The following is a 23,689-nucleotide window of genomic DNA, read 5'->3' as shown; positions in this document are numbered from 1 at the left end:
ACTCAAAATTGGAGTTGTGGGGTTCCGTCCCTAAGGTGAATGGCACTTTCGCCACGTTTGCTAGGCGCACTACTATCCCGCTTGAGGATAGTTGGTCGTTTAAGGAGCCCATGTATACAAAGCTAGAAACTTTGTTAAGAAAGATGTTTCAGCAAACGGCTATTTGTTTCAACCGGCAGCGGCGGTTGCTGTGGTGGCTGAGCCGCTACCTATTGGTGCGACTCTTTATCGGAGATGATCGAGGTGGAAGGTCCCCTTGACGAGATCCAGGAAAGAATTAAGACCTTGAGGGTAGCTAATTCTTTTATCTGTGATGCAAATATGCAGATTATTCGCCTGAATGCCAAGACATCAGGGTTTTCTGTTCTAGCCCGTAGGGCACTCTGGCTGAAGTCTTGGTCTGTGGACATGACTTCAAAGTCTAGATTACTTTCCCTCCCATTTAAGGGGAAGATTGTTTTTAGTCCAGGCCAGGACTCAATCATATCCACAGTCACTGTGGGCAAAGGTGCCTTTCTACTGCAGGATAAGAAGAATAAACCTAAAGGACATGGTCCAAATTTTTGTCCCTTTCGTTCAGATAAATCCCAACGCCAGCAGCCCTCCGCGAAGCCTGAACAGTCCAAGAAAACTTGGAAACCGTCTCAGTCTTGGAATAAATCCAAGTAGAACAAGAAACCAGCCGAAGCAAAATCGGCATGAAGGGACGGCCCCCGATCTGTCACTGGGTCGTGTTAGGGGCAGACTTACTCTCATTGTGGAGGCTTGGCTTTGGGACGTGCAAGACCCTTGGGTTCTGGAGGTCATCGCTCAGGGATACAGGATAGGTTTCAAATCTCATTCACCCAGGGGCAGATTCCTCTTATCAAACCTGTCTTCAAGACCAGAAAAGCAAGAAACTTTTCTAGGGTGCGTGAGGGATCTCTCCTCCCTGGGAGTAATTGTGCCGGTACCTCTAGCAGAGAGAGGTCTGGGGTACTATTCAAACCTTTTTGTGGTCCCAAAGAAGGAGAGGGTACGTTTTGCCCGATTCTGGACCTAAAGTGCTTAAACAAGTTCCTATCAGTCACATCGTTCAAGATGGAGACGATAAGGTCCATTCTGCTGTTAGTTTAAGAGGGACAGTTCATGACTATGATAGACTTGAAGGATGCTTACCTTTATGTTCCAATACACAAGGATCACTTCAAGTTCTTAGGATTCACGCTTTTGGACCAGTACTTCCAGTTTGTTGCACTTCCATTTGGTCTAGCTACTGCCCCAATAGTCTTTACGAAGGTTCTGGGGGCTCTGCTTGCGTAGGCGAGAACCAAATGCATAGCAGTAGCGTCATACTTGGACGATATCCTGGTTCAGGCTCCATTCTGTTGGCTGTCAGAGGACCATTCAAAAGCTCTTCTTCTTCGATCGTATGGATGGAAGATAAACGTGGTAAAGAGTTCTCTGGTTTCCAGTACCAGGGTGGAATTCCTGGGTACGATAATAGATTCCATATCTATGAGGATATTTCTTACAGACCAGAGACGTTGCAAAATTGCTTCCAATTGTCTTGCCCTACAGACCTCCTTAAGGCCCTCTATGGAGGTAATTGGGCTCATGGTGTCCAGCATAGACATCATCCTATTCGCCAGATTCCATTTCAGACCTCTTCAGCTGTGCATGCCGAATCAGTGAAACCACGACCACTCTCTTGGTGGCTCTGTCCAGATCTCCTGTCCCAAGAGACATTCTTCTTGACACCATCTTGGGAGATTTTGACTACGGATGCAAGTCTAGCAGAATGGGGAGCTGTTTGGGGTGCCAGCAAGGCACAGGGCCTGTGGTTTCGAGAGGAATCTCTCCTCCCTATCAACATTTGGGAATTTCGAGCGATCTTCAATGCTCTGAAGGCTTTGCCTCTTCTGGGTTCATCCCAGTTTATCAGATTCCAATAAGACAACATAACCTCGGTGGCTTACATCAACCATCAGGGGGGAACGAGGAGCTCCCTAGCAATGAGGGAAGTATCTCGGATTCTGGAATTGGCGGAGGCCCACAACTGCTCACTGTCAGCGATCCACATTCCGAGTGTGGACAACTGGGAAGCAGATTTTCTCATCAGACAATCGTTTCATCCAGGGAAATGGTCTCTCCATCCCGAGGTGTTTGCCGAGATTTGCAACAGATGGGGGACGCCGGAGATAGATCTCATGGCGTCCCGACTCAATACCAAGCTACCCAGATACGGGTCGCGGTCCAGGGATCCTCAGGCAGAGCTGATAGATGCAGTAGCAGTGCCTTGGATGTTCAGTCTAGTTTACACCGTTTTCCACCGTTGTCACTTCTCCCTCGTGTAGTAGCCCACATCAAGCAGGAGCAAGCTTCGGCAATTCTAATTGCTCCATCGTGGCCACGAAGGATGTGGTTGGCGGACCTGGTGGGGATGTCCTCATCTCCTCCATGGAGGTTACCTTGTTGCAGGGATCTGCTGGAACAGGGTCCTTTTTGTTTATCAGAATCTAGATTCTCTGAGGCTGACTGCGTGGAGATTGAACGCTTAGTCCTAGCCAAGAGAGGTTTTTCTGAGAGAGTGATTGATACTCTCATTCAAGCTAGAAAGCCGGTCACTCGCATCTATCATAAGGTGTGGAGGACTTATTCTGGTGTGAAGAGCGTGGATTCCCCTGGCATAAGGTCAAGGTATCCAGGATTCTTTTCTTTCTCCAGGATGGTTTGGAGAAGGGCCTTTCTGCTAGTTCCCTAAAGGGACAGATTTCTGCTCTATCTGTGTTATTGCACAAGAGACTCGCTAAGCTTCCTGAGGTGCAGTCCTTTGTTCAGGCTCTGTCTAGAATCAGGCCTGTGTTTAGACCTACCGCTCCTCCTTGGAGCTTAAATCTAGTTCTTAAAGGTTTGCAGAGGGCTCCGTTTGTACCTATGCATTCAGTTGACATTAAATTACTGTCTTGGAAGGTTCTTTTTCTACTGTCTATTGCTTCGGCACGCAAAGTCTCTCAGATGGCGGCCTTGCAATGTGAGCCTCCTTACCTAGCCTTTCATACTGATTAGGCTGTTCTTTGTACTGGGTTGGCTTTTCTTCCTAAGGTCGTTTCTGATCGTAACATCAATCAGGAGATTGTGGTTCCTTCCTTGTGTCCTAATCCTTCTTCTTTGAAGGAACGGTTACTTCACAAATTGAATGTGGTTCGAGCTTTGAAATTCTTTCTTCAAGCTACGAAGGATTTTAGACAGACTTCTTCCTTGTTTGTTGTCTATTCTGAGAAGCGTAGAGGGCAGAAGGCCTCTTCCACTTCCTTATCTTTTTGGTTGAGGAGTATTATTCGCTTAGCATATGAGACAGCGGGGCATAAGCCTCCTCAGAGGATTACGGCTCATTCAACTAAAGCTGTGGCTTCATCTTGGGCCTTCAAGAATGAGGCCTCTATGGAGCAGAGTTGTAGGACTGCTACCTGGTCCTCCTTACATACCTTTTAAACATTTTACAAATTTGACGTTTTTGCTTCGGCTGAAGCAGCTTTTGGGAGAAAGGTTTTGCAGGCTGTGGTGCCCTCAGAATAGGGTCCGCATCTTTAACCCTCCCATTTTCATTCAGTGTCCTCTAGAGCTTGGGTATATGTTTCCCACAAGTAATGAATGAAGCTGTGGACTCTCCTCATATTAAGAAGGAAATGGAATATGCTTACCAGATAATTTCCTTTCCTTCTGTATGAGGAGAGTCCACGGCCCCCGCCCATTTTTCTTTGTTGGTCGGACCTACATTTTTGTTTATTCTTCTGGCACCCTTTATACCCTGATGTTTCTCCTACTGTTCCTTGTTCCCATGGCATAATGACTGGGGGATGAGGGGAGTGGGGGAGGTATTTAAGACTTTGACTGGGGTGTCTTTGCCTCCTCCTGGTGGCCAGGTTCTGTATTCCCACAAGTAATGAATGAAGCCGTGGACTCTCCTCATACAGAAGGAAAGGTAATTATCTGGTAAGCATAATTTATGTTTTTGATGCACAGAATTTCTTATAGTTTCAAAAAGCAGACTATTATTTCCCTTTCAGGGAGGTTCTGTCAGGACTTGATCCAATTATTGCTGCACTCCAATGGAAAAAGCTGGGCTTCTGGCAAATTTAGTTACTTTTGTCAATCCAAGGCCCAATTAATAAGATCTTCCTCAGATCAGGAGTCTGGCTTAATGGAAATCTTACGTTGCCTGGTCCAAAGCAAAGCAAACCAAGAATTTTACTCCCGCTTCCTAGTCTGCATAAAGGGGCGTCCCCCGCTCCAGACGAGATTCTGGTATGAGGCTGATTGAAACTATTTCTGCATGCTTTGGAGAGGCTATTGCAGGCCCTTGGGTATTTGAAAAAAGCAATTGGTACCCTGAGATATAACTTCCATCCTAACCTGCACAGGGGTAGATTTCTCAAGTTCCTCCGAGATCCCTTGAAGATTTGGCTTGTTTAGCTGATTTAAAATCAAAGGGGTAACTAACCCCTGTTCCACAGAAAGAGGGTATATTTCCGGATCTCAAAACGCTAAACAAATTTCTGGAAGTTCCAGCTTTCAAGATAGACTATTTTGCACTATTCCTCCTTTAGTGCATTTGGGTAAATATATGTCTACCATCTACTTCAAAGATGCTTATTTGCCTTTTCCCTTTCACATTAACCATATAGAGTTCAAAAAGTTTGCCTTCCTATAAAGACATTACCATTCTGTGGCACTTTTTTATTTGGTATTGCCACAGCTCCTAGGGTATTCACCAAGGTGAAGCTGGGAGACTTACTGAAGGCTGTACAAGCTCAAAGCATCTCAGTTGCACCCTGCTTAGAGGACATTCTAGTGTAGGTGCCTTCACATCATCAGCAAGCAGTGGATCCTTTAACTGCTTCCTAGTCATAGTTGGCGCATTAATCTGTTGAAAAGTTCTTTCACACATCAAACTCGAGTGTCCTTTCTTGGTTTGATCATACACTCTGTGTCTATGTGTCTGTCTTTGATGGAATAGAAATTGTCAGTTTCATGGTGGCTTTTTTCAGATGCAGTCTTTTTTTCAAGGTTTCATCCTCTACAGTTGTTTTCTCCTTCGGCAATGTAATGGAGACTATGAGGATCTGTTTAAAAGGATCTTACTGGATCAATAGACAAAGCAGTCCCTGGCTTGGTGGCAGACTCGCCAATCACTTGTCTAAGAGATCTCCTTCCTTTGGCTAGTGTGGATTGTGATCACAACAGAGATCAGCCTACAAATTGGGGGAAGAAATCAGCTGATTTCAGTTAGACATTGTTACAGCAGTAGCATGAATAAATCATTATGGGGTAACTTGGGGTTCCCTTGCTACACAAACCTTATTAAAATGTCCTCTTTGCCCGCATTGGCTGCTCCCTATCAGAAGAGAACTTCTCTCTCAAGGTCTCTTCTTTCATCAGGACATAAAAACTTAGCTTTGACAGCTTGTTAATTAAACTCTTAGAATTCAGGAATTCTTTCAGGTAGGTCTGGAGAAGTGCTTATCAGCCAGTTCGGCGTGCATAAATTCTGTAGAAAAACGAAAGACAAAAAAGAGGGAGCCCAAAGTGTAGTATTGTCACATGAAAGACACACTTATAAATCACTTCACAAAACGTACTTACACTATCCAAAGCACTAATAATTAGTATCAGAAACGCCTTCTGAACCTTTAGGAGACGTTTAGGTGGCTCACCTCCAGGCAAACTTTTCCAGCCTATATCTCTCCAAATATGTTCTGATTTGTGAACTGAAGCCAACAGGAAAATGTAGGGTTAGGGGTATGTTAAAAAGTGAAGATAGCCTGAAGATTTCAGAGAGAGTTTCTGCGTACTCCAAGAAGATACAGACTGTATACCCTAATAGTTCCTGAATAATATTTCACTATATTATGTGTAAAAAAAAAAATGTAAATAAGTACCTTTTCTTTTTTTCTCTTGTATTAGGATTTTACCTGCTCATTACTAATGAATATTTTGCATTTGCAGCTGCAAAAAAGAAGGAAAAGAAATGTAAAGTAAGTGATAAGAAAGATATTACAGTGGCCAAGAGCCCTCCAGATCCTCCTCCAAAAGCACCAACTGCTCCAGCTGCAATTGTACCTCCTCCTGCTCGAGTTCAGACTCCCCCTCCACCATTAAAAAAAATTGAGCCCCCCAGGAAAGCAGTGGAGGAAAAACTAGAAGACAGCCAACCTACACCAACCTGTGAAGCCAAGCATTCCTTAATTCCACGCAAAGCCACTAAGCAACCAGCCCTACAGCCTGCTTTGACTCCTCCTCCTCCCCAGGCCACCTCACCACTACCTGCAAAGAAGGAATTACCAAAATCTGCTCTGAGTGAGACAAAGAAGAAGCAGCCTGTTACGTTCACAGAGACTGGTAAGAACCCAACTCCCCTTTAGAATATTGCTGTATATTATTGGACAACAGAAGATTATAAGCAGGATATTTTCCAGCAGTTGTAGCAGTAGCAACAAGTCGAGTTTACAGTAGGTTTTGGCTCAGAAAAAGGGTTGTGTTGGTGATTTATACTAAAAAGGTTATTTTCATCTTAATATGAGGAGACTCCATGGCTTCATTCCTTACTTGTGGGAAATACAGAACCTGACCACCAGGAGGAGGCAAAGACATCCCAGCCAAAGGCTTAAATACCTCCTCCACTCCCCTCAACCCCCAGTCATTCTTTGCCTTTCGTCACAGGGGGATGGCAGAGAAGTGTCGGAAGATTCGGAGTAGTCTCTTATGGAGGGTAGTACTCTTCGGTATGGGACTGGAGTTTAAAGTAGTCTTGATAGCCTCTCAGTGAGAGCATTGACGAATGTTAGGGTCTGGAGATGCAGGGAAAGTCTTTCTACGAAACCATCCAGACTCGTATTAACAGCTCCTAAGCAATCAGTGTTGACGAGTTTCATTGCCTGCTTCTATCACTCAAATCCATGTCAGGAGCGATGCTACAAGACTGTCAAACTTGAGAGGCCGTGTGTCTGTTCCACGGCGGTGATTCCAGTAAGATAGTTTCATTTTATCTCATACGATAAAGTAAGAAGACAGGGTCACAGTGTTTCTAATTTATCTGTATGAAATCAAGGGTCAATATTTCCGGAAGGAGGTTATTGAACAGAGGGGATTTATGCATAACTTGTTTTATTATGTTTTATGCTGCGACATGTGTGAGATGAGGCTCAGGCAGATGTGGAACATTTAGGTTTTACTTTCGATTTTGGATAACTGTGTGGCCTGTTATTTTTGGCGCATTTCTCTCCTGGAGCATGGGCGGTCCTGCATGGCACACCATGTGACCCGGTGTAGTCTCATTGACTTCCTCTTTCCTGACCATGAGGTTTACAGGAAAAAAAGCAGTTTCTCTGTGGGGCCTGGGTCATAGGAGGTGGCGAGTGCTCCGGCCATTGGGGGTAAAAAGGTGCCATTTATTTTGTTCTATTGTCCATCTTAAAAGCGCAAGCTATGTAGGACTCTGATGCGTTAGAGGGTACTCCCTGTTTACCTAAATCTAATACCTGCTTTTATTGTGAGGAGGCTACGGTATACCCGCCTGCTCAATTATGTTCCACATGCCTCGATAAGGTAGTTATATCTAAAAAGACAACCACTGAGCCGTCCACCTCTGAGAGGTCTCCGTCCCGTGAGGTGCATTCCCTGCAATCATCTCCTACTACACATGCAGCCTCCCATTGCACTGCTAATCCTTTTTCGGGAGGGGCCCTCTTACTGCTAGACTTTTCTGAACAGTTAGAAACAGCAGTGTCTGCGGCCTTCAGTGCTTTACCTCGCCCTGCTAAGCGCAAGCAAAAGGTCAAATATTGCTATCCTTCCCAGGGGTCATCTACCAATTTGTTGGATTTATCTGATACTAGATTATCCGCTGATGAAGACACCTTGGATAGTTCAGAGGTGGCTCTTTCTGGGTCGGAATGTGCTGCCTCTAAACCTCCGGCTGCGGCGGAAACAGACTTTATATTTTTATTATTGAGCACTTGCGCTTTCTGTTGGCTACGTTAGAGGTTCTGGAACCTTAATGTCATGTTCCGGTGTACATGCGCTCAGGACACAAATCCTCGGGGCAGTGGTAGGAATTTGGGGACACCGACCCCTGACCCGGGGAAGAGTATGCTGGACGTGGATAGATGATATTCTGTGATTCATAGTTGCAAGAAGTTATTGTAGAATTCATGGAGAGTGCAACATATGTATACAATATATTCTGGCTTCACTGTGACTTAAAGTTAGTTAATAGGAGTAGCTGCAGGATTCATGAGAGAAAAATATAGCAATATAGGATGTTCAGGCTTTAGAGTAAGCTGGTAGAAGATTGACTCATAGATCCAAACTAAGATGTGTTGCAGTTTCACAGTACATAATATTATAGAGCTGAATGTTAGTAATAAGCAGAGCAGCACAGGTGATAGTATTTCATGCCTTAAACTTGCAACTTGTCTGTTTGTGCATATATTGGAGAATCACATGAAAGCTTTTTAACTGAACACATAGATGCAGAGTTCTGAATATATTAACATATTTGGATGAGGATATTTCAGCTATGACAACTTGTAGCAGAGAATAGTTATAAAGTTCTGAGTAAGATGCTGTTGTAGTAATTAGAGAGTGATTATAACCAAATGCATACTTGTAATTTAGAATAAAGTTCAGTATTTGTTAAGTAGCAGTGTCCAGGAAACAAAATGGAATTATATGAATACTTGCGATTAGATGATTTTAAGCATAGCTAAAAGGGAAGGCTGTAGCTTGAATATGCCGGTAAAATCCATGCAGTAACAGTCACAGACCTCTGTTGTTCTGGAACACAGCTTTAAAGCTAATGCAATGCACATTAGGCCAAAGAAGACTTAAAAAGAGGCTGAGAGAATCGGTCGCATGAATGATAAATTAGGCAGGTAAGTTGAATGCAGATACTGCCCAAACCAGCATGATTGTCAGTAGCAGGGAAGGCAGTCTTAAAGGGACAGTGATATCAAGCAGGTATATGTTACAGAAGCAATCCAAATGGAGAGAGAAGAACAATGATATGGAGAGCGGTAGTAGCTGCATGGAGTCCAATCCGAAATCAAGAAAGGAGGGTTGAAGATCTCTTGAAAAAGCAAAATGACAATGTAAAGGCCATGGATTTCAGGTATTAAAAGATCTTGAAAATGATGACAGCAAAACTTGAAGTCATCTTTCTTGTAGTCATTGTGAGAATGTTTGAACATAGCATACAATGAGCTTCCAACCACGGAATCATCCTGAGGGTTGATAGGCGAATGTACTTCATGACAGATGACTATGTACATAGCCAATGAAAAGGCACCCAGTCCTAGACATACGAATAGGCTTTCCTCACCTTCGGAAATAGAGATGCTGCATTCTGGATTGTTAACCAGATTATCCACCTTTGGATCAGAGATTTGAGTACCCCAGAATTAACCTCTTGGCAGAGGATTAGATATACTCCAAAAGAAAAAGCTATAGCCACTTCTAACCCAATAGCAGGGCTTTCTTCAAAGTAGGAGTGTAGAGTGCAAGATTTGACCAGTTCTTGCCATCTTCTGGTTCAATATCAAATGTGTCCTTACTGGATTCAGAATCAAGAGTGTCCTCACTAGGATCAGGTATATGAATGCCCACACCAGGGCAAGGTTCAGGAATACCCACATCTAGACAAGGTTCAGGAATATCCTCAGTAGGATCAGGTAAAGGTATCTGAACCCACTTTAGAGCCAGGAACCATACTCTCTTCTGAGCAGAGGGCAAGGCTTTCTTCAGGGTTCACAAACTTACGGCTAGATTTAGAGTTCTGCGGCCAAAGGGGTGCGTTAGCTACGCATGCTTTTTTCCCCCCGCACCTTTTAAATACCGCTGGTATTTAGAGTTCACAGAATGGCTGCGTTAGGCTCCAAAAAAGGAGCGTAGAGCATAATTTAACGCCACTGCAACTCTCGATACCAGCGGTGCTTACGGACGCGGCCAGCTTCAAAAACGTGCTCGTGCACGATTCCCCCATAGAAAACAATGGGGCTGTTTGAGCTGAAAAAAAAACCTGCAAAAAAGCAGCGTTCAGGTCCTAACGCAGCCCCATTGTTTGCTATGCGGAAACACTTCCTAAGTCTGCACCTAACACCCTAACATGAACTCCGAGTCTAAACACCCCTAACCTTACACTTATTAACCCCTAATCCGCCGCCCCCGCTATCGCTGACCCCTGCATATTATTATTAACCCCTAATCTGCCGCTCCGTACACCACGGCAAGCTACATTATAGCTATGTACCCCTAATCTGCTGCCCCTAACACCGCCGACCCCTATATTATATTTATTAACCCCTAATCTACCCACCTCAACGTCGCCTCCACCTGCCTACACTTATTAACCCCTAATCTGCCGAGCGGACCGCACCGCTACTATAATAAAGTAATTAACCCCTAATCCGCCTCACTCCCGCCTCAATAACCCTATAATAAATAGTGTTAACCCCTAATCTGCCCTCCCTAACATCGCCGACACCTAACAAGTATTAACCTCTAATCTGCCGATCGGAGCTCACCGCTACTCTAATAAATTTTTGAACCCCTAAAGCTAATTCTAACCCTAACACCCCCCTAAATTAAATATAATTTTATTCTAACGAAATAAATTAACTCTTTATTAAATAAATTAATCCTTATTAAAGCTAAATACTTACCTGTAAAATAAACCCTAATATAGCTACAATATAAATTATAATTATATTGTAGCTATTTTAGGATTAATATTTATTTTACAGGCAACTTTGTATTTATTTTAACCAGGTACAATAGCTATTAAATAGTTAAGAACTATTTAATAGTTACCTAGTTAAAATAATTACAAAATTACCTGTAAAATAAATCCTAACCTAAGTTACAATTAAACCTAACACTACACTATCAATAAATAAATTAAATAAACTACCTACAATTATCTACAATTAAACCTAACACTACACTATCAATAAATTAATTAAATACAATACCTACAAATAAATACAATTAAATAAACTAACTAAAGTACAAAAAAATAAAAAAGAACTAAGTTACAAAAAATAAAAAAATATTTACAAACATTAGAAAAATATTACAACAATTTTAAACTAATTACACCTACTCTAAGCCCCCTAATAAAATAACAAAGCCCCCCAAAATAAAAAAATGCCCTACCCTATTCTAAAATTAAAATAGAAAAGCTCTTTTACCTTACCAGCCCTGAAAAGGGCCCTTTGCGGGGCATGCCCCAAATAATTCAGCTCTTTTGCCTGTAAAAAAAAAACCATACAATACCCCCCCCCCAACATTACAACCCACCACCCACATACCCCTAATCTAACCCAAACCCCCCTTAAATAAACCTAACACTAAGCCCCTGAAGATCTCCCTACCTTGTCTTCACCACACCGGGTCCCGATCTGTCCAGAAGAGCCTCCGATGTCTTGATCCAAGCCCAAGCGGGGGGCTGAAGAGTGACGTCCATCCTCGGGCTGAAGTCTGGATCCAAGCGGCGGCTGAAGAAATCCATCATCGGGCTGAAGTCTTGATCCAATCGAGCGCTGAAGAAGTCCATAATCGGGATGAAGTCTTCTATGAAGCAGCATCTTCAATCTTCTTTCTTCCGGAGCCATCATCTTCCAGCCGACGCGGAACATCCTCTTCTACCGACGCCTACTCGCCGAATGACGGTTCCTTTAAATGACGTCATCCAAGATGGCGTCCGTCGAATTCCGATTGGCTGATAGGATTCTATCAGCCAATCGGAATTAAGTTAGGAAAATTCTGATTGGCTGATGGAATCAGCCAATCAGATTGAGCTCACATTCTATTGGCTGATCGGAACAGCCAATAGAATGCAAGCTCAATCTGATTGGCTGATCGGATCAGCCAATCGGATTGAACTTGAATCTGATTGGCTGATTCCATCAGCCAATCAGAATATTCCTACCTTAATTCCAATTGGCTGATAGAATCCTATCAGCCAATCGGAATTCGACGGACGCCATCTTGGATGACGTCATTTAAAGGAACCGTCATATGGCGAGTAGGCGTCGCTTGAAGAGGTTGGATCCGCGTCGGCTGGGAAGAAGATGGCTCCGCTCCGCTCCGGAAGAAAGAAGATTGAAGATGCCGCTTGATAGAAGACTTCATCCCGATGATGGACTTCCGACTTCAGCCCGATGATGGAGTTCTTCAGCCGCCGCTTGGATCAAGACTTCGGACCCTCTTCTGGACCGATCGCTGAACCCGGTGAGGTGCAGACAAGGTAGGGAGATCTTCAGGGGCTTAGTGTTAGGTTTATTTAAGGGGGGTTTGGGTTAGATTAGGGGTATGTGGGTGGTGGGTTGTAATGTTGGGGGGGGGGTATTTTTTTTTTTTTTACAGGCAAAAGAGCTGAATTCTTTGGGGCATTCCCCCGCAAAGGGCCCTTTTCAGGGCTGGTAAGGTAAAAGAGCTTTGAACTTTTTTAATTTAGAATAGGGTAGGGCATTTTTTTTATTTTGGGGGGCTTTGTTATTTTATTAGGGGGCTTAGAGTAGGTGTAATTAGTTTAAAATTGCTGTAATATTTTTCTAATGTTTGTAAATATTTTTTTATTTTTTGTAACTTAGTTCTTTTTTATTTTTTGTACTTTAGTTCGTTTATTTAATTGTATTTATTTGTAGGTATTGTATTTAATTAATTTATTGATAGTGTAGTGTTAGGTTTAATTGTAGATAATTGTAGGTATTTTATTTAATTAATTTATTGATAGTGTAGTGTTAGGTTTAATTGTAGATAATTGTAGGTATTTTATTTAATTTATTTATTGCTAGTGTAGTGTTAGGTTTAATTGTAACTTAGGTTAGGATTTATTTTACAGGTAATTTTGTAATTATTTTAACTAGGTAACTATTAAATAGTTATGAACTATTTAATAGCTATTGTACCTGGTTAAAATAATTACAAAGTTGCCTGTAAAATAAATATTAATCCTAAAATAGTTACAATATAATTATAATTTATATTGTAGCTATATTAGGGTTTATTTTACAGGTAAGTATTTAGTTTTAAATAGGATTAATTTATTTAATAATAGTTAATTTATTTCGTTAGATAAAAATTATATTTAACTTAGGGGGGTGTTAGTGTTAGGGTTAGACTTAGCTTTAGGGGTTAAAAAATATATTAGAATAGCGGTGAGCTCCGGTCGGCAGATTAGGGGTTAATGTTTGAAGTTAGGTGTCGGCGATGTTAGGGAGGGCAGATTAGGGGTTAATACTATTTATTATAGGGTTATTGAGGCGGGAGTGAGACGGATTAGGGGTTAATACATTTATTATAGTAGCGGTGCGGTTCGGTCGGCAGATTAGGGGTTAATAAGTGTAGGTAAGGTAGCGGCGACGTTGGGGGGAGCAGATTAGGGGTTAATAAATATTATGTAGGTGTCGGCGATGTTAGGGGCAGCAGATTAGGGGTACATAGGGATAATGTAGCTGGCGGCGGTGTACGGAGCGGCAGATTATGGGTTAAAAAAATTAATCGAGTGGCGGCGGTGTGTGGGGGGGCCTCGGTTTAGGGGTACATAGGTAGTTTATGGGTGTTAGTGTACTTTAGAGCACAGTAGTTAAGAGCTTTATGAACCGGCGTTAGCCCAGAAAGCTCTTAACTACTGTTTTTTTTCTGCGGCTGGAGTTTTGTCGTTAGATTTCTAACGCTCACTTCAGCCACGACTCTAAATACCGGCGTTAGAAAGATCCCATTGAAAAGATAGGATACGCAAATGGCGTAGGGGGATCTGCGGTATGGAAAAGTCGCGGCTGCAAAGTGAGCGTTAGACCCTTTCCTGACTGACTCCAAATACCAGTGGGCGGTAAAAACCATCGTTAGGAGCCTCTAACGGTGGTTTTGACGGCTACCGCCCAACTCTAAATCTAGCCGTAAGAATTTACAAGACCCACTTTAGAGCCAAGAACCATACTCGCTTCTGAGCAGAGGGCATGGCTATCTTCAGGATCAAGTATTATTACACCCATTTCTGGGTTAAACAAAGGAATACCCATACCAGGGTCAAAAACAGGAGAGTCCACCTTAATTTCAGGTTTAGTAGTATCATCATGGAGAACAGGGACAGGAATGGCTACTGGGGAATCTTGTTGAAAGACTTTAGTACAAGTTTCAGGGTTAAGAACGTGCACTTGGGAACTAGGTTCAATGATATCCTCACAGGGTTCAGTATCAGGAATTCCTGTACAAGAAACAAATGTAGTAGAAAATGTAGGTTGATGCGAAGTATCTCCCAACGAAAACATTTTCTTAGATGCAGTAACAGAAGAATTTTGAGAAGGTGGAGTGTACTGAAATATGCCACTGTCAGGTAGATGCGGAGGAATTGTGATACAAGATTCTGACTGAGAGGTTTTCTGGGGTTCAGCAGGCATACTTATTTGAGTTTGAATTTCAGAGCTAAATTCTCCAGGGACTACCTCTGGAAAACTGAAAGGTTGTATAACTGGAACAAAATTATTTTTTGCTTCTAGCACAGGGTTTACAGACATTGAGGCAGCATGAGAGAGATGTAAGGAATCAGTAGTTGAAAGCAGTGTTTGTAATTGCAGAGTTTGAGAAGATAAACCATTAAGTGCTTCAAAAACAGACTGATGGCGACTAGAGACAACATCCAGCTTGGTGTGGAGAGTATCATGAGGCAAGAGAGGATCTGGCACAACAGAAACTGAAACAGGAGATTCAGGCTGAGTTTCCTCTTTACACTTGTGATTTTCTGTAGGCAGAAAGATTTTCTTTTTCTTTTTTTTATAGAGAGCTTAGATAACTGATATTTCTTCCCAATAAGAGGCTTCTTAGGATGGTGCCACTGTAGTCTGGTGTACCTTATATCAGTTTGAGAACAGAAATCCTCTTCATCACTGGAGGCATAATTCTGAAGTAATAAATCAGCATAGTACTTGTGGGGACGATTTCTCCAAACAGTAGTCTGTAAACCAGATGTCTCTTCTTCCAGCTCTGAATCTGTCCAATCTACAGAATCCCTGGGAATATCAGAAATAGGATGAACAGTATTTCCATGAGAGGTTTCATGATGGGAGCTGTCTGCAGCATCTATATTGTAAATATAGCTTCCAAGGATGTCATTATAGCCAATAGGTTGAGGTTTTTGTCTGAGTTTGTGGCGAATTAAAGTTGCGCTCATACCAGTCTAATGCCAGTTCAGCTGGATCTGTGAAGTCATCCTCCTCGTTGACATTTTCAGACTCAGAGTCAGTATCACCAGGATGGGAATCACAAACAGGAGGGGTAGAAGGTTTTCTGGAACAGTAGTCCTGTCTCTTTAAATCTTTAAATATCTGATTTTTTTTCTGCTGAATCTATGAATACATCCTCTTCAGTTACATAGTCAGACTCAGAATCAGTTTCACCAAAATAGAAATTCACGAACATGAGTAGATGAAAGTGGTTCTGTCTCTTTAAATCTTTAAAGATCTGAATTTTTTTCTGCTGAATCTATGGATACATTCTCTTCATTTTCATAGTCAGATTCAGAATCAGTTTCACCAAAATGGAAATCGTGAACATGAGGAATAGATGAAATTCTAGAAAAGTGGTTCTGTCTCTTTAAATCTTTAAATATCTGATTTTTTTCTGCTGAATCTATGGTTACATTCGCTACATTTTCATAGTCAGAATCAGTTTCACCAAAATAGTAACCACAGACATGAGTAGAGGATACTCTAGAATGGGAGTACTGTGTCTTTAAATTTTTAAAAGTATGAAAATCTTCTGTTTTTCCTTTAGGGATAGCTTGGGTCTGAGATAGGTTGTAATTTTTTATTTTTCTTAGTGGGTCAATGCATCCACTACAACTGCGGAAACCTTTTTTAGGCATTAGCTTTCTGTCATGTTGCCGGGGGAACATGCGCTCAGGACACAGACCCTCGGGGCAGTGGTAGGGATTTGGAGACACCGACCCCTGACCCGGGAAGAGTATCCTGGACGTGGATAGATGATATTCTGTGATTCATAGTTGCAAGAAGTTATTGTAGAATTCATGGAGAGTGCAACATATGTATACAATATATTCTCTGCTTCACTGTGACTTACAGTTAGTTAATAGGAGTAGCTGAAGGATTCATGAGAGAAAAATATAGCAATGTAGGATGTTCAGGCTTTAGAGTAAACTGGTAGAAGATTGACTCATAGATGCAAACTAAGATTGGTTGCAGGTTCACAGTACATAATATTATAGAGCTGAATGTCAGTAATAAGCAGAGCAGCACAGGTGATAGACAAGTTGCAAGTTTAAGGCATGAAATACTGTTTGTGCATATATTGGAGAATCACATGAAAGCTTTTTAACTGAACACATAGATGCAGAGTTCTGAATATATTAACATATTTGGATGAGGATATTTCAGCTATGACAACTTGTAGCAGAGAATAGTTATAAAGTTCTGAGTAAGATGCTGTTGTAGTAATTAGAGAGTGATTATAACCAAATGCATACTTGTAATTTAGAATAAAGTTCAGTATTTGTTAAGTAGCAGTGTCCAGGAAACAAAATGGAATTATATGAATACTTGCGATTAGATGATTTTAAGCATAGCTTAAAGGAAAGGCTGTAGCGTGAATATGCCGGTAAAATCCATGCAGTAACAGTCACAGACCTCTGTTGTTCTGGAACAGAACTTTAAAGCTAATGCAATGCACATTAGGCCAGAGAAGACTTAAAAAGAGGCTGAGGGAATCGGTGCATGAATGGTAATTTAGGCAGGTAAGTTGAATACAGATACTGCCCAAACCAGCATGATTGTCAGAAACAGGAAAGGCAGTCTTAAAGGGACAGTGATATCAAGCAGGCATATGTTACACTTAATTACCCGAGGAGCCTAGTATTCCTAAACATAGAATATAAAATACCCAAACTGAGTATAAAATAGGGGCGCTATCACAAAGATTACACTGTATATAACCAACAGAGGTATCACAAAATAAGTGTATAAATTTTGAGTAAATATGTACACAAAGATGATTCGCCACAAAGTTGTATAAGGGCTATATCAGTGTCAGAGATAAAAGTCTATTATAATATAATATAATAATATAGATAATTTATATATAGTAAATACAAAGTCCCAATGAACCAATTAGTCCAATGAGTATCCAAGGTGCAGGCTTAAAACAATGTTGGGCAGCTCTCCTCGAGGTATAAGGCCATCCACATCAAGAAAATTCTATAAAGAAACAGAGAAGGCGCCACATAGCATAATTCTGTTAAATCAGCTAATAAATTGTAACTCTGATGCACTCACGTTTAGCAAAGCACCAATATGTGATGCAAGCCGGAACCTCAGAGTTGTCCGGTAAAACTCTCCTCTCAGGCTAGGTCTTTCCCATCGCCAATAGATAGTCACAGGATAGCAGTGCTGATTAGGAGTCAGCTGTATTTTCAACTCCAGCAGTTGCAAGTAAGAACCAGGCAGGGATATCCAAAAGAGGCAATTTAGCAAGCTGTATGAATAAAAGTGTTAATTTTAACACATTAAAAACACAGCAACGCGTTTCTCAGTATCCAGTACTGTTTCCTCAGGATATCCCTGCCTGGTTCTTACTTGCAACTGCTGGAGTTGAAAATACAGCTGACTCCTAATCAGCACTGCTATCCTGTGACTACCTATTGGCGTTAGGGGAGACCTAGCCTGAGAGGAGAGTTTTACCGGACAACTCTGAGGTTCCGGCTTGCCCAGCTTGCATCACATCTTGGTGCTTTGCTAAACGTGAGTGCATCAGAGTTATAATTTATTAGCTGATTTATCTCACAGAATTATGCTATGTGGCGCCTTCTCTGTTTCTTTATAGAATATTCCTAAACTTGACAAGGTTTATGAGGACAGGGTGGTGCCACAGACTTTCCCGGTTCCTGTAAAGATGGCAAATATTATTAAGAATGAATGGGAGAGACTTGGATCTTATTTTTCCCCTTCTTCTTCTTTTAAGAAATTGTTCCCCGTTCCAGACTCTCAATTAGAGTTGTGGGGGTCTGTCCCTAAGGTGGATGGAGCTATCTCCACGCTTGAGGATAGTTTGTTGTTTAAGGAGTCCATGGATATGAAGCTAGAAACTCTATTAAGAAAAATGTTTCAGCACACGGGGTACTTGTTTAAACCTGCAGCGGTGGTTCCTGCAACTCTCTATCGGAGATGATCGAGGTGAAAGCTCCCCTTGACGAGATCCAGGAAAGAAATAAGGCCTTGAGGGTAGCTAATTATTTTATCTGTGATGCAAACATGCAGATTATTCGCCTGAATGCCAAGACATCAGGTTTTTCTGTTCTAGCCCGTAGGGCTCTCTGGCTGAAGTCTTGGTCTGCGGACATGACTTCAAAATCTAGATTGCTTTCCATTCCATTTAAGGGGAAGATTCTTTTCAGTCCAGGCCTGGACTCTATCATATCCATGGTCACTGGGGGCAAGGGTGCCTTTGTACCGCAGGATAAGAAGAATAAACCTAAAGGACAAGGTCCTAATTTTCGTCCCTTTCGTTTGGATAAATCCCAATGCCAACAGCCCTCCGCGAAGCCTAATCAGTCCAAGTAAACTTGGAAACCATCTCAATCTTGGAATAAATCAAAGCAGAACAAGAATCCCGCCGAAACAAAGTCGGCATGAAGGGGCGGCCCCCAATCCGGCATTCGTGTTGGGGGCAGACTATCTCTCTTTGTGGAGGCTTGGTTGGGGGACATGCAAGACCCTTGGGTTCTAGTGGTCATCGCTCAGGGTTACAGGATAGGTTTCAAATCTCATCCACCCAGGGGCTCATGGTGTCCAGCATAGATATCATTCCATTCGCCAGGTTCCATCTCAGACCTTCTCAGCTGTGCATGCTGAGGCATTGGAATGGCGACCATTCGGATCTGTCTCAACAGATTTCTCTGGACAACCGGTCGAGAAAATTGCTCTCTTGTTGGCTCTGTCCAGATCGCCTGTCCCAAGGGACATCCTTCTTGAGACCATCTTGGGCGATTGTGACTTCGGACGCAAGTCTCTCAGGATGGGCAGCCGTTTGGGCCGGTGGACTCGAGAGGAATATCTTCTGCCGATCAATATTTTGGAACTTCGAGCGATCTTCAACGCTCTGAAGGCTTGGCCTCTTCTGGGTTCGTCTGTTTATCAGATTCCAATCGGACAACATTACCTCGGTGGCTTACATCAACCATCCGGGGGGAACGAGGAGCTCCCTAGCAATAAGGGAAGTGTCTCGTATTCTGGAATGGGCGAAGGCCCACAACTGCTCGCTGTCAGCGATCAACATTCCGGGTGTGGACAACTGGGATGCGGATTTCCTCAGCAGACAATCCTTTCATCCGGGGGAATGGTCTCTCCATCCTGAGGTGTTTGTGGAGATTTGCAGCAGATGGGGGACGCCGGAGATAGATCTCATGGGGTCCTGACTCAATTCCAAGCTACCCAGATACGGGTCGCGGTCCAGTGATCTACAGGCAGAGGTGATAGATGCATTAGCAGTGCCTTGGAGGTTCAGTCCAGTTTACGTTTTTCCACCGTTACCACTTCTACCAAGCAGGAGCAAGCTTCAGCAATTCTAATTGCTCCATCGTGGCCGCTAAAAATGGGGTTTGCAGGCCTGGTGGGGATGTCCTCATCTCCTCCATGGAGGTTACCTTGTCGCAGGGATCTGCTGGAACAGGGTCCTTTTGTTCATCAGAATCTAGATTCTCTGAGGCTGACTGCGTGGAGATGGAAAGCTTAGTCCTAACCATGAGAGGTTTTTCTGAGAGAGTGATGGATACTCTCATTCAAGCTAGAAAGCCGGTCACTCTTCGCATCAGGTGTGGAGGACCTACTTATTCTGGTGTGAAGAGCGTGGATTCCCCTGGCTTAAGGTCAGGGTGTCTAGGATTCTTTCCTTTCTCCAAGATGGTTTGGAGAAGGGACTTGCCGCTAGTTCCTTAAAGGGACAGATTTCGTCTCTATCACTGTTATTACTCAAGAGGCTCGCTGAGCTTTCTGATATACAGTCTTTTGTTCAGGCTCTGTCTAGAATCAGGCCTGTGTTTAGACATTCCGCTCCTCCTTGGAGTTTAAATCTGGTTCTTAAAGGGACACAACCCAATTTTTTTCTTTTGTGATTCAGATAGAGCATGCAATTTTAAGCAACTTTCTAATTTACTCCTATTATAAATTTTTCTTCGTTCACTTGCTATCTTTATTTGAAAAGAAAGCATCTAAGCTTCTTTTTTGGTTCAAAACTCTGGACAGCACTTTTTTATTGGTGGATGAATTCATCCACCAATCAGCAAGAATAACCCAGGTTATTCACCAAAAATGGACCGGCATCTAAACTTAAATTCTTGCATTTCAAATAAAGATACCAAGAGAATGAAGAAAATTTGATAATAGGAGTAAATTAGAAAGTTGCTTAAAATTGCATGCTCTATCTGAATCATGAAAGAAAAAAATTTGGGTTCAGTGTCCCTGAACCCAAAAAGGTTTTGCAGAGGGCTCAGTTTGAGCCCATACAATCAGTTAATTAAATTACTGTCTTGGAAGGTTCTTTTTCTACTGGCTATTGCTTCGGCACGCAGAGTCTCTGAGATGGCGGCCTTGCAATGTGAGCCTCATTACCTAGTTTTTCATGCTGATAAGGCTGTTCTGCGCACTGGGTTGGGGTTTCTCCCTAAGGTTGTGTCTGATTATAATCTGGATGTGGTTCAGGCTTTGAAATTCTATCTTCAGGCCACGAAGGATTTTAGACAGACTTTGTTATTGTTTGTTGTCTATTCTGGGAAGCGCAGAGGGCAGAAGGCTTCTTCCACTTCCCTATCTTTTAGGTTGAGGAGCATTATTCGCTTAGCATATAAAACAGCGGGACATCAGCCTCCTCAGAGGATTACGGCTCATTCAACTAGAGCTGTGACTTCATCTTGGGCCTTCAAGAATGAGGCCTCTATGGAGCAGATTTGTAGGGTGGCTACCTGGTCCTCCTTACATACTTTTCAAAGTTTTACAAACTTGACGTTTTTGCTTCGGCTGAAGCAGCTTTTGGGAGAAAGGTTTTGCAGGCTGTGTTGCCCTCAGAATAGGGTCCGCCTCTGTTTTACCCTCCCGGTTTCATTCAGTGTCCTCTAGAGCTTGGGTATATGCTTCCCACAAGTAAGGAATTAAGCCGTGGACTCTCAAATTTTTTGTTCTTCTGGCACCATTTATACCCTGATATTTCTCCTACTGTTCCTTGTTCCCTCTGCAGAATGTAAGCCTTTGGCTTGGGTGTCTTTGCCTCCTCCTGGTGGCCAGTTTCTGTATTTCCCTCAAGTAAGGAATGAAGCCGTGGACTCTCCTCATACAGATGGAAAAGAAATTATCAGGTAAGCATAATTTATGTTTTCTATGAAGGAGGCTTTAAATCATTGTTGAGGAAACATGGTAAATATGATAAATGTACATTTTCACATAATGTTGAATAATTTCCATTAGATCCACGTACAACAGAAATGAGCCATTTGTGGAGAATATTAACATTCTATAAGTTACATATTTAAGCAAGAGCCTTATATATTTTTAAACCATGGGACAGTTTGTATCTTTATTTAATAGAGTTGAAAATAAATTTTGATTTGTCTAGTAAACCTGATATTTATAATAAGAAAATCAGTGCTAATCATGATATCAGCGCTTTGTCGTATAGAGATTTTTTAAATTTTGCTCCTGCTTCGCATGCATAAACCACAATGCAGGTTCACACTATATCCATATGGACAGGGTTAAGATTTGTTAGCATGGTCCCTTTTGTTGTGGAGGACAGGAAACTCCGTAAAAAAATATTCCATGCAGCTTCTAACTTTCATTTAATGGCTTTAACAGATAATAGCAATAAATGATGTGTGCAATTAACAATCAAACACCTAAAGGGACAATTAATACTCTGAGATTATTTTATAAAGTATTTTTCCCCTCTTTTGCCTGTAAGTTTAAATAAATTCTGAGAACTGACACTACACACATTACAATCTTAAAGGGACAGTCTACACCAGAATTCTTATTGTTCAAAATGATAGATAATCCCTTTATTGCCCATTCCATAGTTTTGCATAACCAACACCGTTATATAAATACACTTTTTTACCTCTGTGATTACCTTGTATCTATGCCTCTGCAAACTGCCCCCTTTTTTCAGTTCTTTTGACAGACATCCATTTTAGCCAATCAGAGCTGGCTCACTTGAACTCCACGTGCTTGAGCACAGTGTTATCTATATGACACACATGAACTTACACACACCAGTGGTGAAAAACTATCAAAATGCCCTGAGAGAAGAGGCGGCCTTCAAGGGCTTAGACATTTGCATATGAACCTCCTAGGTTTAGCTTTCAACTAAGAATACCAAGAGAACAAGGCAAAATTGGTGCTAAAAGTAAATTGGAAAGTTGTTTAAAATTACATTCTCTATCTGAGGCATGAAAGTGTATTTTGGACTAGACTGTCCCTTTAACCCTGTACCATATCTGTCCCTAATTGGCTTCAATGGTGATAATATATGAAATGCAAAACAATGAAGAGTTAACATAATGACTGTGGTAATGGTTAGCAGCTTTTATTCCAGTAAAAAGTCTGGATTTGTTCCTCCAAATAAAGCATGTGGCGGGTGTCTTGGTTGTTGAAAAATAAATGCAGCAAAAGAGGTGATAATGCATTCCAAACATTTTCAAGCTCATCCAGTATGTTTATTGCACAACAATGTGTTTACTCTCCCTTTAAGGGGACATTAAACTTAACAAATGTATATTGTGCACTATTTAAACAAGGTGGTGATTATTTTTTTATTTTTAATTAAACATTTTAAGTTAAAGCTGTTTATTTTGATATTTAAACTGACAAGAAGTTAACAAGTGGGATGAGATCTCAATAACTCATAAGAAACACTTCCAAAGCTTTATTGGAAGAAAGGACACGTCCAACATGCACTTATGAATACAAAATGTACTTACTAGAAAGCAATGAGATCTAAATCACTGAGTAGTTTTCTATCACAATAAGAACTACATTTGCACAATATTATGTTACATGACTGCAGTATTTCTTGATGTTTTATAGGTGATTTTTTGATATACTCAACAATAAATGTGAACTTTTAGGATCCAGTATCTCCAGTCCATAAATGCTTAACCGTGTATAACAATTGGCTAGCAATATTAAAAAGCTGACAAGAAAATATCACCTGAACATCTCTATGTAAGAAGGGAAGATATTTTACCTCAAAATGTCTTCAGCTTACAAGAGTAAGTGCTCTGTGTACAGTTATACTTCAGCTGCAAGTTGGAAAATAAATACCCGATCATCATTGCTGAGGTCAGCCTTTGCTTTGCTGTGATCTCATGAGATTTCACTAAAATCTCGTGATATTTTACAGTTAACTTCCTTAATTTGAATAGGAAAATAATGCATGCACATGCCATATGCACACTCATTTGCAAGTCCTGGGCCTAGCATCCCGATTGGCTGCTCAGTCTCTTTACAGAGGTGTTTGAATACTTAGGAAATTATGAGGTAAAATATCATCCTTTTTTACATAGAGATGTACAGGCGATATTTTCTAGTCAGCTTTTTACAGCTATGCTGCATCACTTTCAGGTGCTTCAACATTTGAGTATCATGTCCCT

The 23,689-nt window shown here is 41.7% G+C and overlaps 1 protein-coding gene across 1 annotated transcript in view; it reads left to right on the top strand.

Moving 5' to 3' along the window:
• KMT2A (lysine methyltransferase 2A) overlaps nt 1-23,689 on the top strand; it is a 555,423-nt gene that overhangs the window by 158,412 nt on the left and 373,322 nt on the right. Inside the window, exon 7 of the mRNA XM_053691137.1 lies at nt 5,989-6,381. Within this exon, the coding sequence (XP_053547112.1) occupies nt 5,989-6,381 (393 nt within the window). The remainder of the gene's footprint in view (nt 1-5,988; nt 6,382-23,689) is intronic.

Source organism: Bombina bombina, chromosome 8 (genome assembly GCF_027579735.1).
Source record: "Bombina bombina isolate aBomBom1 chromosome 8, aBomBom1.pri, whole genome shotgun sequence".
In the NCBI taxonomy this organism is placed as follows: domain Eukaryota; kingdom Metazoa; phylum Chordata; class Amphibia; order Anura; family Bombinatoridae; genus Bombina; species Bombina bombina.
This window is presented reverse-complemented; position numbering and strand designations above follow the sequence as displayed.